The sequence below is a fragment of the Phasianus colchicus genome, chromosome Z (assembly GCF_987193195.1).
Source record: "Phasianus colchicus chromosome Z, bPhaCol1.hap1.1, whole genome shotgun sequence".
NCBI lineage: Eukaryota > Metazoa > Chordata > Aves > Galliformes > Phasianidae > Phasianus > Phasianus colchicus.
In genome coordinates this window covers 59,845,336-59,861,682 of record NC_143476.1, presented here as the reverse complement: position 1 = coordinate 59,861,682, position 16,347 = coordinate 59,845,336, and the positions used below count along the sequence as shown (strand labels likewise).

General features: G+C 35.3%; 1 protein-coding gene across 12 annotated transcripts in view; it reads left to right on the top strand.

Annotated features, from left to right (window-relative positions):
• CCDC171 (coiled-coil domain containing 171) overlaps positions 1–16,347 on the top strand; it is a 178,313-nt gene that overhangs the window by 39,811 nt on the left and 122,155 nt on the right. For all 12 annotated transcript variants that reach the window (XM_090132595.1, XM_090132594.1, XM_090132596.1 and 9 more), the window contains 2 exons: positions 1,041–1,179; positions 11,680–11,782. In XM_090132595.1, coding sequence (XP_089988721.1) covers positions 1,041–1,179; positions 11,680–11,782 — 242 coding nt within the window. The remainder of the gene's footprint in view (positions 1–1,040; positions 1,180–11,679; positions 11,783–16,347) is intronic.

Below are 16,347 nucleotides of genomic sequence, written 5' to 3'. Positions count from 1 at the left end.
CTTCTCTAACTATAGGTGTGCCAGGGACCTCTCTGATCTCATATTTCAGAGATGATAGCAAGAAGCCTTTCTATGATTGTCTAGCTCTGTCAGCACCTGAATATTGAATGTAGATGAGACTATCTCTTTTGTTTCTGTGGGTTCTATCCTCACAAGTAATTGCTCACTCAATTCCTGTTTGCATTTAGCAGTTCTCTTTCTTAACCACAGAGGCTTAGGAGGCCTTGTTGGTGAAGTCTGAGGCAAAGAAGGCATTGAGCGTGTAGATAAATTACCTCACCTGTACAGAGAACAGGCACACGTTTCTTTTTCCTACCACAGCATAGTCGTAAAAATTCTTCTTGTTCTGGTCATCCTTGACAAACATCAAATCAAAGTGAGTTTTGGCTTTTCTGACACAATACAGATGTGCTTGGCAATCTTTCTAAATTCCTCCTAGGCTTTGTCTCATCTCTTCTGTTTCCTGCACACTGTTGGGTCCTGCAACTTTCATGAGTTGCTTAGCCAACCAGTCTCTTTATATATGTTAGTTTCCTGGATACAATGAGAGAGAGAGAGTTCTGGTAGGTTCTGTGAAGTTCCGAGAAAGTCTGCTGGTGGAAAACTCTAAAGGCATGCCATTGAGAGTAGAATATGGTCAACTATGTGGAAATATTAGGAGGAAGCTTTGTATTTAAAAACAAGGTTGATTACGTAAGACTTGACATGGTATTTCTGAAGAGAGCTACTGTGTTAATTAAAATTTAATGAATTCTGTTTATTACATATAATTTGAAGGGCATATTAAAATAACCGAATAAATCTATGACTAGTAGAAGCATCAGTAACTGGAAAACATACCGCTTAGTGAAAAAGCTCTTCTTGAAAGAAAACAGAACTTTTTTCCATTGAAAAATATAATATGCAACTTCAGAAGCCCTACAGTGTGTAAACATCAGATGTGTCACATCTATTGGTTATATTTAAAAGTACATAGTATAGCTGTCAAAAGTATTTTTGATTAAGAAATGAATAAATGTTTTAATGCTGAAATTTTCCAGATTAGAAAGAGAGTATATCTCCACAAACAAGCAAATGAATGAGAAGATTGAGGAAAAGAAGGAGGTGATTAAAGATCTGTTGGAGAGACTACGGGAAAATGAAAAAACTCACAGAGAATTACAAGATAAACTTGCAATGGTAAGACAAAACACCAGTGATGCTTCTTAGGGATTTTTCGACGTATTATGTACATAAGATGCCTTTATGGAAGAACTCAATCATTGTGTTACTCTTGTCTTACTTGTTGCTATTTCTAGTAAAATGTTAATATGTATAGCTGATACGCTGCAGAAGCTAATTTGGAAGTGTACTCCCTGTATCTAATTGAAGAGGTTTTTTCTTTTTTTTTTTTCCAAAAAACAGCTACTTTGAAAGTGTGCCTATAAGGCAAAGAGTAACTCGTGTTTACATTTTTAGAGAAGGCAGCAATTTTTAGAAATGGATTATGATTCATTGTAGAGAATGTTATATCTTTCTACCATGCCCTTTTCAGTCTACAGTCCTTGTTAGCTGCCATTGTTAGCACATTTATTTCACACAACATGTTGTTTTTTTACTGCAAACATTTGGCTTTAATAAATAACTAGTTTCAACATGACAGTGCAGAGGATATTTGGATGTATTTTACTGAATTGTTTTCTGGAATCTTTGTTTTTATTCTCTCTCTTTTTTTTTTTTTCATGACAAACTGGAATCTTCCCTCTGTCTCTGCTCACCCTAAGATTGAATAATGATTTCCCCATTCTATTGGATAGCAGTAGGGATAAAGCAAATATCTTAGGCATTCCATGTAAAATCTTCAGCTATGTAGAAGTATTTTCTGTATTTCTGTACTTCATAAATATAAACTGTGTTTTAATACTGGATTGCAAATTTCTCCTTTTTTCATCTCCTGGAGCTGAGTTTGGAAGGTAAAAGTAGTTGACTCCCCCTTAGTGGAAGATATTATAATGTCAGTGAAAAGGATCTGTAGGCATGTTGCTATCTCTTCTTCAGATAATACGAAAAATAAAGATGTTTTAATGGGTGATGTGTTTGCAGTCTCTAAACGAAAACATGGTGAACAAGTACACTCGATAATTGCCATTTCCTTGGCTATGGGTAGCCAAATAAGTGAAAATTGGAAATTAGATAGCATTGAATTGGAAAAGAAGCTTGTAACTGCCTTTTGTGGTAAAAATTGCTGAAGGGTTGTGGATTCTCCATCACAAATGGTGAATCAATATTGTGTGTGATTTCTGTAAAATTCATATACTTTAGTACAGACAAGAATTAGTCCATGGAGGTCTATAGCCTATGTTTATAAATAAAATCTGATTAAGTACTTAGGATCAACTTATTCTGTCCTCTGGCAGAGTATGATCCCTCTGTGTTCTGTAATGCAATAAAGATAAACTAAAAATTGCTCTGATGTTTTGTGCCCATGTATTTAGATTTCTTGTACGTCAGTCCTTGCTCTTGCCAATGTTTTGGTGCATTTGGTCTCTTCTTTCAAAATTAAACTGGTTGGCCATTTTTACAGTAACTACAAAATTAGTGTGTATGAATGGCAAAGCATTCACTTATTCAGTGATTTTACATTTTGCCATATAGCTATTTACTGGTTTCAGGTGATATCAGACAGTTCTTCCTTTTTAGTTGGAGTTATTCCATACATTGTTCTGATACCCAAGTCTTGAACAGTTTCATAACTTATGTTTGAAAACCAAATGAAAAAGAAAGCCTTTTTCATTTTGGGAAAATCTCAGCAGCTTCTTTCATACAGGCAGTAATATAGTAAGAAACAGTTGCTGGCCTAGAGAAATCATTTTGGCTGGCACAAAAGCAATAAGAAAATAGAAAAGCAACTAAATCCCCTAACTACTGTCAGTAATGACTGGTATGTGTTCATATAAAATGCAAATTCAATATGACATATTTCTACCATGAACCTTCTGACATTTGCTAGCAACCTCTGTGTTTTGTTTTCTGTCCATTAGTAATATGATGCTATATCTGACAAAAAAAAAAAAAAAAAATAGGAGCAAATTCTGTGCCTGGTGTAGGTTTCTGGTAATGACTGAAATGTTTAAATAATGCTTTTGAAATGAACATTATATTATAGAAAGATAAAAAGCAGAATAATTTATCTCAATTTAAGCAAATATCTTGTGCAGAGAGTTAGTTGTTTTAGTTGTTACAATGGAATGATTTCAAACCAGAAGTCTATCTTGAGGTAATAAAAATAATGATCATTTTTGTGGAGTGTATTTGTGATACCCTATGGGATTAAGTTTTTATCACCTTGGATGACTTTGTATTTTTCCTGAGCCTATGTATTTTTTGGGGAAGCAGGAGTTGGCTGTGTGTGGTCTTGTTTATTCAGTCTGGACAGCTTTTTTTTTTAATTATTTTTTAAAATTTTTGTATTTTTCTCAAAATGAAAAAGCAGAACACTCTGGCAAAAGGTAAGTATATATAGCTTGTCACATAGTGTTATCAGGCACATATTAAACTTGTGTGAAAATGCCAGTCTGTTCTCTCTCTTCATTTCCCCTTCTGCTTCCTTGATCTGTTTATTACTTTCCTGTATTTTATACTACTGTTAGACATCCTGAATATGGATGTTCCACTTCAGGCTTGTAATCTGATATTGGTTTCTAACTGTACTGCCATAATGCAAGTTAATATTTTTGTTTGTAAAACATTTCGGGAAATATAATCAATTAGTGAAGGCTGTTTGTTTTTGGAGAAGCAAACTTGCACATGAATCAAATACTTTATTTGGAAACTTTTTGTGTCAGAAAGAGCTTTTTTTTAATGACTCAATTGAATATATAGTAAAGTAATTACACTGCTTTTAGATTTAGGTAACAGCATGTGGTAGAAGTTTGCCAGATATTTGCATGGATTAAATGTGGTAGTATCTATTGGTATCAAACAAAACTACTTATGAATGTTCAGCATGAGGAAGCTCTCAAGATTTCAATTGTGTTCTTACTGAGGAAATTGGTCTCAAGCTTGTCATTATTTCCAGCTTGGGCTTTTAGAAATTTTAGCTTGAGGAACAGGAATTTGGAAGAACGGCCATTGTGATTCAGAGCTGGTTTTCAATTGAAATGGTCCCAGCTGTAATCCTGCGCCATTGAAAGAATAAGTGGTGTCTTGAATAGGTTTTAATTTTACTTAAGGTATTTACATTTCTGGCACCTACTAGTGGATGAATATTAATACTTGTTACCAGACAAGAGGGAGATGTTGAACCAGTATTTTATGTGAAATGTATATTGAAATTGGAGGAACTTGGCAATTTACAGGAGTGCATATTGGGAATTTGCAGTCATGAAGAATAGTGTTTTTTAGGGTAAACTTCTTCAATCTGGATGTATTGTGTATTCATTTACTCTCCTTTGTATAGATACTATCAGGGGTAGAATAATTATATAATTAGTGTGTAAGTAATGAAATAGATTATGTCCAAAGTTTTTTTTTTGCCTTGCAGCATATAAATCTTTCAGTCATGCGTGCAATCATGTGATGTATGTATTTAGGCTGTCTGTAATAGCCTTGTAGGCTATTATGAGCTGAAAGTCAGGGCAGGATTGTTAGAGAATCTATTTCATATACATAGGCAGTAGCAATTATTCTTTCATAGTAGCTTTCTACTATCAAAGTAGATATTGATTAATAGAACAAAAATGTGTACTGCAAATTTCATGGAGTTGACTCTGCTACTCAAAGACAAAGATGGAATTTCGTCTAGATAATTTACTGTGAATAGAGTTTTTTGTTTCAAGTTAAAAAAAACAAAAACAAAAAACAAAAAACTCAAAACCTCACACCCAAACAGTGATTTTTTAGTGTTATATTACCTTATTTTTAATGTTGCATTACCTTGTTTTATATTCTTGTTTTGCTTGCCGTAACTCAGGTCGACAGTGTTCCTACTTGTGTTGTCCTTATTTAAAATGACCAATCAGTTTAATAAATCATACTGATGTCCCAGTGTTTGAAGATAGATGCCTAAGAAGTACTTTTAAAATTGTTAATTCTTGAGAAATTTTCTCTGATTTAAACAACCAGAAAAATGTCTCCCACCAAAACTTTGTAGGAAACTAGAACAATTTGAGTTTAAAACTTGAACATTTTTGATTATTTTTATTTCAAGTTATTAAATCTGAGACACTGTATTTCCTGAGAAATTGGATTTGATTTACTAGGCACATCTTAAAGGCTCCTCTATAGACTTTCAAAAATTCTAGCTAACATAAGAAAACAAAGGAAATTGATGAAGTATTTAATAGCTAGATAACTTGATGAAAAGTTAGCAAAAAAGAGAAAGATTGATACTGGGGATTATTTTAATACTGTAGGTCATGCTTGATTACTTAACTATGCTGCTATACAGATTATCACTTGAGTAGAACCAAGTTTTGTTAAGACTGCTTGGAACAGTCTTTCAGAGCTATTTCTGTAATTGCCTTCCTTTGGCTCCCTTAGGGTCATGCTTGGTAAATGTTCTGATGCTTTTGTAAAGCTTGGAGAGAAGAGAAGCTCAGGGGAGACCAGATTGCTTTATAGAGCGACCTGAAAGAAGGTTGTAGCAAGGTGGGAGTCAGCCTCTCTTCCCAGATAACTAGTAATAGGAGGAAAGGTAATGGCTTCAAGTGGCTCCAGGGGAGGTTTGGGTTGGATGTTAGGAAAAATTTCTTCTCAGAAAAAGTGGTGGAGTATCAAAATAGGCTGATCAGAGAAGTTGTGGAGTGACCGCCCATGGAAATTTTGGAGAAAAGTGTAGATGGGGCATTGAGTGATATCTCTTAGCAGGCAGGATTATCTAAGACCTCTTAGCAGGATTGATGGAGGGACTAGATGATCTTAGAGATCTTTTCCAACCTTTGTGATTCTATGATTTACTCAACGTCTTTTCAAGGAGTAGCTGGACATATGCTGCTGCTTGGTGGCTGTGTGGATGTGTCTGGCTTTTGACACATGCTCCAATGTCAACAGATGAGACCTGGACAGCACACTAAGTGACTGAATTAGTCTAAGTGCAATAGAATCACACAGGAAATCCCTATAACTAACTGCAAATAAAGCAGACAGTACTTCTGAGAATATCACTCTTGGAATAATGTCTAGAGACATGGCATGATGGGATCCCACTCTTCTGCATGATAGATCTGGAGTTCTGTTCAGCTAATTTTGGAAGGATCTCAAACTCTTGCCTATAAGTTTATTCTTAAATGCTATTGAGCCTAACATGTGCACGTTTTCAGAATCAAGACATAGGGGCTATTACTGAAGTGCATATAGTAGGGTTTATATTTACTTCATTCAACATCGTTGTTAACTCTTGGAAAGTACTGAATAAATCAGTGGGACTTGGCTCCTGGAACTGATTACATAATGATACTAAGATAGAAGACTGGTAGTTAACGAGAATACTTTTGCAATCATGGTAATAGGTATTGTCCAGATAAATGCAAATACTTCTGGACTATTAAGTGTAATTCTGACAATGAGTGGAATAATTTGTAAGTAGTAGTTTTCCTTCTACTTATTCAATGCTTGCAGTTGTCTTTAAATAAGAATAACTAGCATTTGGATTTTTTTTCCAATGGTAATGAAAAATGTTTGGCTTCTATTTAATCTCTTGAAAAATGCAGTTGTGTTTTCAGATCGATGCTTATGTAAATATATGGTGAAACACATTCTTCTGCCAGAACCTTTTCTGTTCTGAAGGGACGTTTTACTATACTAAGAGCCTTCTGACTTGGAGAAAGGACTACAATCCAGAATCTATTCTGGATTTCCAAATTACAACTTTACCACCATATTGTTTGGTTTCTAGCCTTTCATCCTGAATATTTTCCGAGGCAGAGAATTATGTTTGTGAAGAAGAGGAAATACTTTTTATATGTTTGGAAAATTTGAAATTCTAGGGTGTTTTTTGTTGAGTGTAATTAGGCTTCTTTAAATCAGATATGATAGTGGAAATGGTATTTTTGCTAACTCGACTATCTTTTTATCTCTTCCTGAGAGTACCTTTCCTTCAGAATAATCTCACAAAATTGCAAGTCATCGTTGCTGGCAGGCACCTTTGGAGATTGTCTAATGCACTCAGTGTTCAGATCAGGGTCAAGTAAATCAGGTTGCTCAGGGCTGTGTCCAGGTCTGGCTCCCTCTTCACTTCCTCTTGTCAGGTACTTACTGACATTGCTAGAATTCCCCTGTGCTTTTTCTTCTTCAGGCTAAATAATCCTAGCTCTCTCAGCTTCTCCTCATATAACGGATTTATTTAATCAGCTTTGGCCCTTTGTTAGACTTACTTCAATAAATCTATGTCTCTCTTGTACTGTGGTGCCCAGAACTGGACCCAGCACTACAGATGCATCTTACCAGTACTGAGCAGAATGTGAAACATCACATCCTTGACCTGCTGCTAATACAGACCAGGATATCATTGACTTTCTGTCCTCAAACATACATTGCTGTTTCATTGTCAGTTTCATGGCGTTTTAGTTCCTTTTTTTACAAGTTACTCCCCAGCTTGAACTGCTACATGCACTTATTCTTTCTCTCTCAGATTTCCTTTCTTCAAGTGTGTCAAATACAGTGAGCACACATAACTCTACTTTGAAAAGGAAGATAGAGTCCACAGGTCAAACACAATTGTAGCTGCTGAATAAAATGGCAGCTCCAATTCCAGAAGATGAGATTACTTTTCTCCTAGAACCTCCATCCACCACTGCATTTACATTATGGGATGTCATTCCTGTGTGAATGTTTCCTAGATTACCTCAAAAGGTAAATTAAGTGATAGCTTGTTTCACAGCCCGCTTCAGTAGAAAGAGGCACTCACAAAATGTGCGCCTTTTGCTGACTTTGCTCGACTATTCGATCATTTAAATCAACCATTCTTCAGGTTGGAGGTGATCCTTGAAAATAATCCTTTTAAAATCAAGGGCAACTGAAGACCTGTAAGGATGAACAAGGACCTCCTGACTACATTCAGACATTTAAAGAAAGCACACAGGACATAGAAGGAGAGATAGATGACCTGGAAGGAAGACAGAGACACTGTCAAAGCATAGAGGGATTAACTTAGGAAAGACAGAATCTACCTAGAATTGAATCTAGCAAGGACAATAGTAAATGTGCCCTCAAGTACATCATCAATAAAAGGAAGAGTAGGCAAAACATGGGCCTGCTGCTTAAGTGGGAAAGGGATCTGGTGATGAGACATAGAAAAGGCTTCTTCAGTACCATGTTTACCACAGTCTTTATTGTTAAGTCTTACCTTCATGAATCCTAGTTTCCTAAGACTAAGGTCTTAGGTGGTAAAGACTAAGGCTAAGTGGTAAAGTCTGGACCAATAAGACTTACCTTCAGAGGTGGAAGACAAGGTTAGGAAACATTTGAACAAACTGATCACATACACATGTGACCTGATGAGATGCTCTTAGAAGTTCTAAGCTAGTGGGCCAGTATCATTGTCAAGCCACTCTGAATTCTTCTGATCACCATAGTGATTCTGAAGTTTGCAAGAAAGCAAACGACAAAAAAAAGATGCGAGTAACTTAAGGTCAGCAGGCCTCACACTGATTCTTGAAAAACTGATGGAATAAATAATCCTGGAAACCAGTTTTGAACACATGAAGGGCAAAAAGGTGATCAGGAATATTAGAAAGTGGAATACTCACTTAAGTAATATGACAGCCTTTGACAATGTGCCATCTGTCTTGAAGGCGAAAGGAGAGAGCAATTAAAGTTGTTTATTTTGACTTTCATAAGTCTTTAGACACTGCCTCCCATAACATCCTCACAGGCAAACTAGGTAAGTGGAGAGTCAAGTAGATTTAAAATTGGCTGAACTGTGGGACAACTGTGGAGGGCTGTAAGCAGCAGCATAAAGCCAGTGGGGTCGGAATCCTAGCAGATGTTTAACATCTTCATTGATGACTGGGATAATGGTCAGAGAGTTCTCTCAGTAAGTTTTCAGGTAGAAATTCAAAGCATTGACTGATTTACCAGATAGGTTGCACTACCCTTCAGAAAGACCTGAAAATAGTTGAAGAATGGGCCTCAACAGGAACTTCAGGAAGTTCAAAGGCAAGAAGTGCGAAGTCTTGCATCTGAGAAAGAATAAATGCATGTAGCAGTTGAATGCCATGAATGCTATCACATGGAAACTTGTGTAGAACAGAGAGCTCCACTCTCTTTAGCAGTGGGCCATGCCAGGTATGAGAGGAAGCGGAAGTTTTAGAAAGGGAAATTCTAATTACCTTTGCGGAGTCAAAAAAAAACAACTTCACAGAGGATTGTGATGTACTTGAATAGATTGCCTGCAGGGGCTGTCGAATCTCCATCCTCGAGGACGCTCACAACTTTCCTGGACATTGCTCTGAACAGCATAACCTTACTTCAAGCATGGCCCTGCTTTGAGTTGGGAGAAGGACTGGATGACCTCCGGAGACCCTGTCAGCTTAAATTATTCCATGATTTTATGACTCTACACATTCTTACTAGATTCCTGTCAGTGAGACTTAAGAAATTAGATCGATATGTTCAGACTCTTTTGGACTCCTAACCAGTGTCTGGATTTCCAGCACTGTAGTTCACAGTATTTTTCTTCGCTTCTAGTAATGGAAGAGAGTGAAAATGGGATTTAGGAAGTATATTAAATTCTTTGCAGCTGAAGTGTGGAGAAACTGGCTAGTCTGAGGATTTCCCTTTGATCTTTGTTGCCAGTGTAAAAGACTGAAATTGGCATACAGAATATGAATGCAGTTAACAAAGCACAAAGAAGCAGTGAAGACTAAATAAACTGCAATATGCCTAAATTGTGGTAGGTTAACCAAAATGAAAAAAAAAAACAAAAACAAAAACCCAAAAGATAGATGGAAAAAGAACTCTCACATTTGACTTTTCCATGGGAAAGGATTTTTTTTTCTAGGAAGGCTGAGTTTGACCTTGTCTGTGCTGTGGTGGTTTATGTAAAAAGAGGATTTATTTTGTTATGATTCTGATCATGTTGCTACATTATCTTATTTGTAACATGTGAGGTCTTTAAGATGTTATCAGTGCGTGAGAGTAAATGGATTTAATATATTCACATCCTATAAACTATTTTTACTGAATTTTAGCAAATTTAAGCTCTGTCTACATACAGAATTCTATAGAGTAAGAATTAAAACCTCACTTTTTAAATATATGGAAGTGGTTTGGAAATTTTTTATGAAGAGTAGTACAAATTCTCACATAAGGAAAGGCGTGTAAATGCTACAGGGAACCTAACATTGAAATACACATATGAATAATATATTAGTTGATATACAGTACATATAATTAAAATTGAAAGAGTAAAGCAAATTTATAAAATATTTAAACTGAGTAGTGAAGAACACTGCAGAGAATTAAATACATGTCTCTTTTTTTTTTTTTTCTTTTTTCTTTTTTGCCTGCCAGTTATATACTATCAGTATGTAGAAGTTCTCTGAGGAAGGATGTTTTCCATACTTAAGAAATTGATGGGGTCTTTACATGTGCAGTGAAGCATAACTAAAGCAATAGTTTATAGATATTATAGAAAACAGTAGGATTTTTCTCACTGCAAAGAGGATAGTCTTTCGTAATCAAGTAGAAGTAGAAATTACTAACATGGGCACTAAGAGTTTATAAAATAGTAATTAAGAATGGTGAGACATCTTTGAACTTAACTTTTGTCATTACGGAATTATGAAATTATGAAATTAATTACGAAAAATTATGTAAATCTAATTTCCTCTTTTTAAAAAAATCTCCTTAGATATATCACATCTTGTCTGTGGTCTTCTAAAATTATGCATTTTGTTGAGAAATCAAAACTGTGTACGCCCAACAAGATGTTAGTCTTGTCTAGAATTGTGGATGCATCTGTAATAGCAGTCTTTGAAAGCTGAGAGTTTTAAAATCAGATATAAATTGAAAGAATGATTTGCCAGTCTTTAAATTGTGTTCATTAAAAACTCTGCTATATTACAGTTAAACTTAATGGAAGTCCAGTATCTTAGTTTGAACAGCAGGTTTCAATGAACAGCTTTCTTTAAGAAAATTCAGAGCTAGAAGCTGATGACCTCTGCTGTTTGATATTCCATCCATAAGGAAGAGTTTTTGAGATTGAAGAAATCACTATTGAGCATGAAAGATACTAACAACTGAAGTAGACAGATTTGCAATGAGAATAGGTGTGGGATTTGACAGAGTGCCAAATAATGAATTTCTAGCCTGTCTGCCAGTAGTTTGTTGTCTTTCTGGATGTCCTTGTAGGTTATAATGGTAGATTTCATTGCTTGCATTGTTGGACAGTGGTTAATTAGCAGTCATTAAGATATTTTTAAAGCAGCAGAAGATTAAAACTAGTTTTAAATACAATCATTTTTTATTTTTGTCTTCTCTACTTGGAGCTTATACTTTTATTTTCAATAGCTTTCAAGGTTCTCTAAAACTCTGTTAATTATTTATGGTAATATTAGCTCTCTTGACTCAAGGAGTGACAAATATAACATGAATTTAAATTTCAGTGGCAACAAGAACATTGTGATATGTCCTGCTTATGTTTGCTATTTTAATGGATTTCTTTTTTCCCCTCTTGTTTGCATCTCCTGTCAAATAAAGGCCAAGAAACACCAGGTCTTTGTAACAGAGACATACGAAAACAACATGATGGAGCTGAAGTTACTCTTGGACAGCTTTGCTATGTCAGGCCAGCGGACAGCAGGTTAGTTGAAGGTATAAAATGACAGATGCATCTGTCAATGTTCCAAAGTCACTACATTGTGGGAATTCTGCAGATGCCTCTTGCATTCCCTCTTCTCAACATGCTTTGATTTGATGACATGATAAGAGCAGTTCTCACAGCAGTCAAATGGCCTTGCTAGCTGAGAAAGGGTGACGGAATGTGGACTTGCTGTTGTCAGCCCAGAGCTTGATTTACAAATGCTGGGGTGTATATGATCGGTCAGAAAAGGGCTCACTTGCTGTGCTCTAAATCCAACTGAGAAAAAAGTCCTTACAGTATACCTGCAAAGGGAACAGATGTTTTGTCTGAACTGAGCCAAATTCAGAGGCAACCTTCAGCAACATAAAGGTCATATATTCAAAAAGGTTGTGTAGGACACATGATATAACACAATACTTTTTACTGTTGCTTTTGCACTAGTATTGTCTTGCATTCATTTGATCTAATATGAAACAAAAAATATTTTTCTGTTCTCATTAAATGAATTGTAAGGTTTGTCACTCAGCAAACTGCCATGTGCTTAAACATTGAAAATGGTGGCTAGGAAATTGTATTTTAACGTGAAAGGTGTTAATTTCTTTTTCAGTGAAACAGTACACTTTTTCTATTTTAAATTAGCTAAAAATAATTTTATGTATATAGTTCCTGCTAGACATGAAAAACTTCCAACTGCCAGAGCAAATAAACTAGGAAAAAAAATCAAAACGTAAGAAGTTGCTTAAAGGGCAAATGAATTTATTTTATTTAAATTGTGATGATAGGTTTCTGCACTGTTGAGCAGCAATAGGTGTAAGAGGTGGTGTAGCACATCTAAGGAAAGGTGTGTATATACAAATATACATATAAGCATCTTTTTTAGGAGTTGGTACTATTAGAATGGAATAGAGAAACCTAAGACTTCTCATCCTCAAAAACCTAGCCTTGCATTTGTGATAAATTGCTTTCATCATATCATTTGGAAACTGGATAGAGATTTATTCTGTAATTACAAATGTAATTCCTGTGGGTAACACCTATGGGCTCTGTAGGTTTACTGTAGATATGTCAGACTGAAAAGCTCTTCAAAACTTTGTTTTCCTCATTCTTGCAAAGTTCCACATGCCTAGAAGGGATTCTGCAGTTCTGGAGGGAGCTGGATGCTGCAGCCAGTGCATAGTTCCAAAGCAGTAATTGTCCTCTGGGTAGGTTTTCTGCTCACCCATGTGATAAACCTTCCAGAAAACGGTTTTGACCTACCTTAACTGTGATATTTCAATATTAATTTGCTTTGTTGTTTCAAGTAAAATTTGAAAGAGCTTATTTAAAGAGAACTGGATGCTGACTAGGGTACTTGCTTCAGGGTGTGAAATTTTTAGCAAGCATTTTTAACACTGTTACCCTAATGTGTTGTACTTATGAATTTATTACGTAACAATTTATTTCATTTAAAAAAAAGTCTTATTTTAAATGGAAATGCCTTGTTGTCAATGGAAGTTAAAATCTTCAATAAATTGCTATAGTCTAGTTGGCAGAAATGGAGAATTAGTACTACATGAGCAGTTAGTTGGGAATTCTTTCTTTCTGTTGCAATTTTTAAGCTTCCATCTCAAATGGTTGAAAGTTTTACTTAAAAATCTGTCAATGTTAGGAGTTCAGCCTCACCATTTAAGTGCTGATAGTTGTGATGCTTTTTGAGCTATGCAGGAAAAGGAGACTTTATACTTGTTAGATTAAGAAAAAAAGTATTTTAAAAATTTATTTTTTCCGTTTTCATTCCCAAAAGAAGAAGTTAGCCTACATCTTCCTCTTTTCAAGTAACCTTCATAAGCATTCTTCAGCATTGTTACTCTTGCTGGCCAGTCTGCACGATAACAGTTTGTCCCCATTCAGGTTGTTACATTTTGTAATTATTCAACCATAGGACTTGTGCTTGGTGAAGTCTTAAATTTCAGGGGAAAAAAAAAGTAGTTGAATGAATCTGGGGAAAACAAGAAAGTGAATTGACTGTGAAGAGGTATGAGTGTTAGTTTCTTGAGTCAGTAGAAAGTCTGAAGGAGTGCTTTTAAGAGTTTTCTCACCTATTTACCTCTTGTCAGAGCTCTGTAGAACCTGGTATCTTCTCAAAATTCTTCCCTGAAGCTCGTAGATATCATTGGGCAAATGCTTCAAGTAATGTTTTTTAATTCCTCATTGCTGAAGAAGGGCCAGTAAGATAATGCCATTTGGATTATGTTGCATGTCTCTTGCAAAGTTGTATAGAAACAGACAAATTTTGGCCAGTATTGGAAGTGTGGGCTTGTTTTCAGCTAATGGACGAAGGTGGAATCTGGTATTTCTGTTGGCAGGCTGAGCTGCCTAGAAAATAGGGTTTCAGTAAAGGCAAGGAATGTCAGGATAGAAAGTTTACTGGCAAAAGTCTGTTCTTGGCAGCCATCATGTAAATTAAACAGTTCAGAGGCATGTTTCAGGGACGGCATTGCAGTTTGGGGCTTCAGAAATGAAGATAAATTATTTGGAGTGCTTGTTGAAAAATACGTATTGGAAGACAACCCCTAGACTGAATTAATGAGTATTAAATTGATGATAATTGTGTATTACAGCTTCTTTGGAGTGAGAAATATAGAAGAATAATACTTTTTTTTTTCTTTTTTTCTTTTTTTCTCTGTGCAGTAGTATTGGTGCGAAATGTTCCTACAGTGGGCAATAGAAAGAAGTCTTGAGACAACAGGACTGGAGTCCTGGGCATTTCTTGCTTTAGCTATGGTGACAAAACATTTTATGGTTTTTTTTCATGTTGATTTTAAATGTAACATTTTGTTATCTATTCTAGAACTCAGTTTTGGTTTAGGGACTTCCATTGAAAAGGTCTGGCTTTTCCCTGACTCTGTAGACCTTTAGAAGCTGCAGTAAGTATCTGTCTGCTGAAGGCACCTGATACTACAGAGGAGCATCCTGTGCTTGAGATATGCATTCTTTCTATATTTACTTTTATGCTGTAGGGCAGACCTTGCTCCCATGACTGAAAGACAATTTACAAAGCTAGATTTGTTTTTTGAGGTGTGACTTTGACAGTAACGGCTGGCTAGCAAGAAATGTTAGTGTCCAGTTCTGAATGGTACTCAGACATATTCTATGCTTCTTTGTGTTAAAGGGCTGGGAAATAAGCCCATAATAAAAAATTCAGAAATTATTTGTTATTCTTTTTTGCATTATTCTATTTCTTATTTGCATGTATGTGTAGATAGCAATGGTGTGTTATATGTAGTCCGCAGGATAAATCATTTTTGCATAATACATGGAGTAATATGTCATTTGGAAATGCTAGCCACAGTATTCTTAAAATAAAAAAAAAATGATATCCAACAACTTTTAAATCTGTAAGGACACCTTTGCTGACTGACAGAATTTTATAGAGGACTGTGACTGACCCAAGAAAAAGACTTAGAGTTTAGTGCATAATATGACTTTGTGAGCCACCCTGGATAAATTAAGATAGTGGAAAAGTAAGTTTCAAGGATATCATTACAAGTTTGGACTTCAGATATGTTATTTGAAGAGCTTACTGAAAAATAGAGTGGGAGGCAATCCCTAGATTGACTTAACAGGAATTATTTTAAATTGATGATAATTGTGCATTATAGCTTCATTGGAACTAGAAATATGGAAGAACGAACACTACTTTTTTTTCTGTGAAGTAGGATCACTGCAAAATGTTCCTATAGTAGGTAATCTGTGCATCCTTAATTTTAAAGCTTGAAGAAAATATATTACTGCCTGTTACAAAATAGATTTGTATGTGTTGCATACTAATATTAAAAAATCTAAGAAGAGGAATTTGTCAATAATCTGCTGTTTTGCTGTAGTGCCAGAGAAAAATGGGGAAGTTTGTTCACAGAAGTTTAATATCAGCTGACCTCCTGTGATGTCATCTCTTGATCGGTATTGTGTTGTTTTGCTTTCTTAGCACACTGTACCACAGGCTTTGGAATGTTCAAACTTGTTTATAAGTCCTGATTAAGGCCACCAGATCAGAATTCTCTGTAGAAAGGTTTAATAAGTAAGTGTAGTATGTGTGTATAATGGATGTATCAACATGAAGATTTATAATTGAAACATTATGAAGGACTCTGCAGATAGATAATATATATTTTTTAAATTATTATTCTTTCCTTTGGACTGAAATTGAAAATCATTTAAAAGGTTTTCAAGACTTGTCCAAGCATAACAGTCATGTGATCTTTGGCTCAGTAAAGCTTTGAGTAAATGATGTACTACATTATAATTTACATGCTTAGTCACAACAGTGGAGTAATGTCAAGAAAAGTGTAATGTTCTTAACTTTCAGGCAACATGTTTTTCAAGGTGTGTTATAGTGCGGTTTTAATGCTGGCTGGTGTGACTGAATAACAGAGATTTGACCGCTGTAGAACTTGTATGTGAGACTGCATACCAAATACATTAAGTAAAAATATAACTCAAAATTTACAGTTCTGTATCTTGTATTAAAGCTTTTATACGAATGTCTTTCAGCTGTATTTATTATGAAAGTGTTACTATCCAGTTTT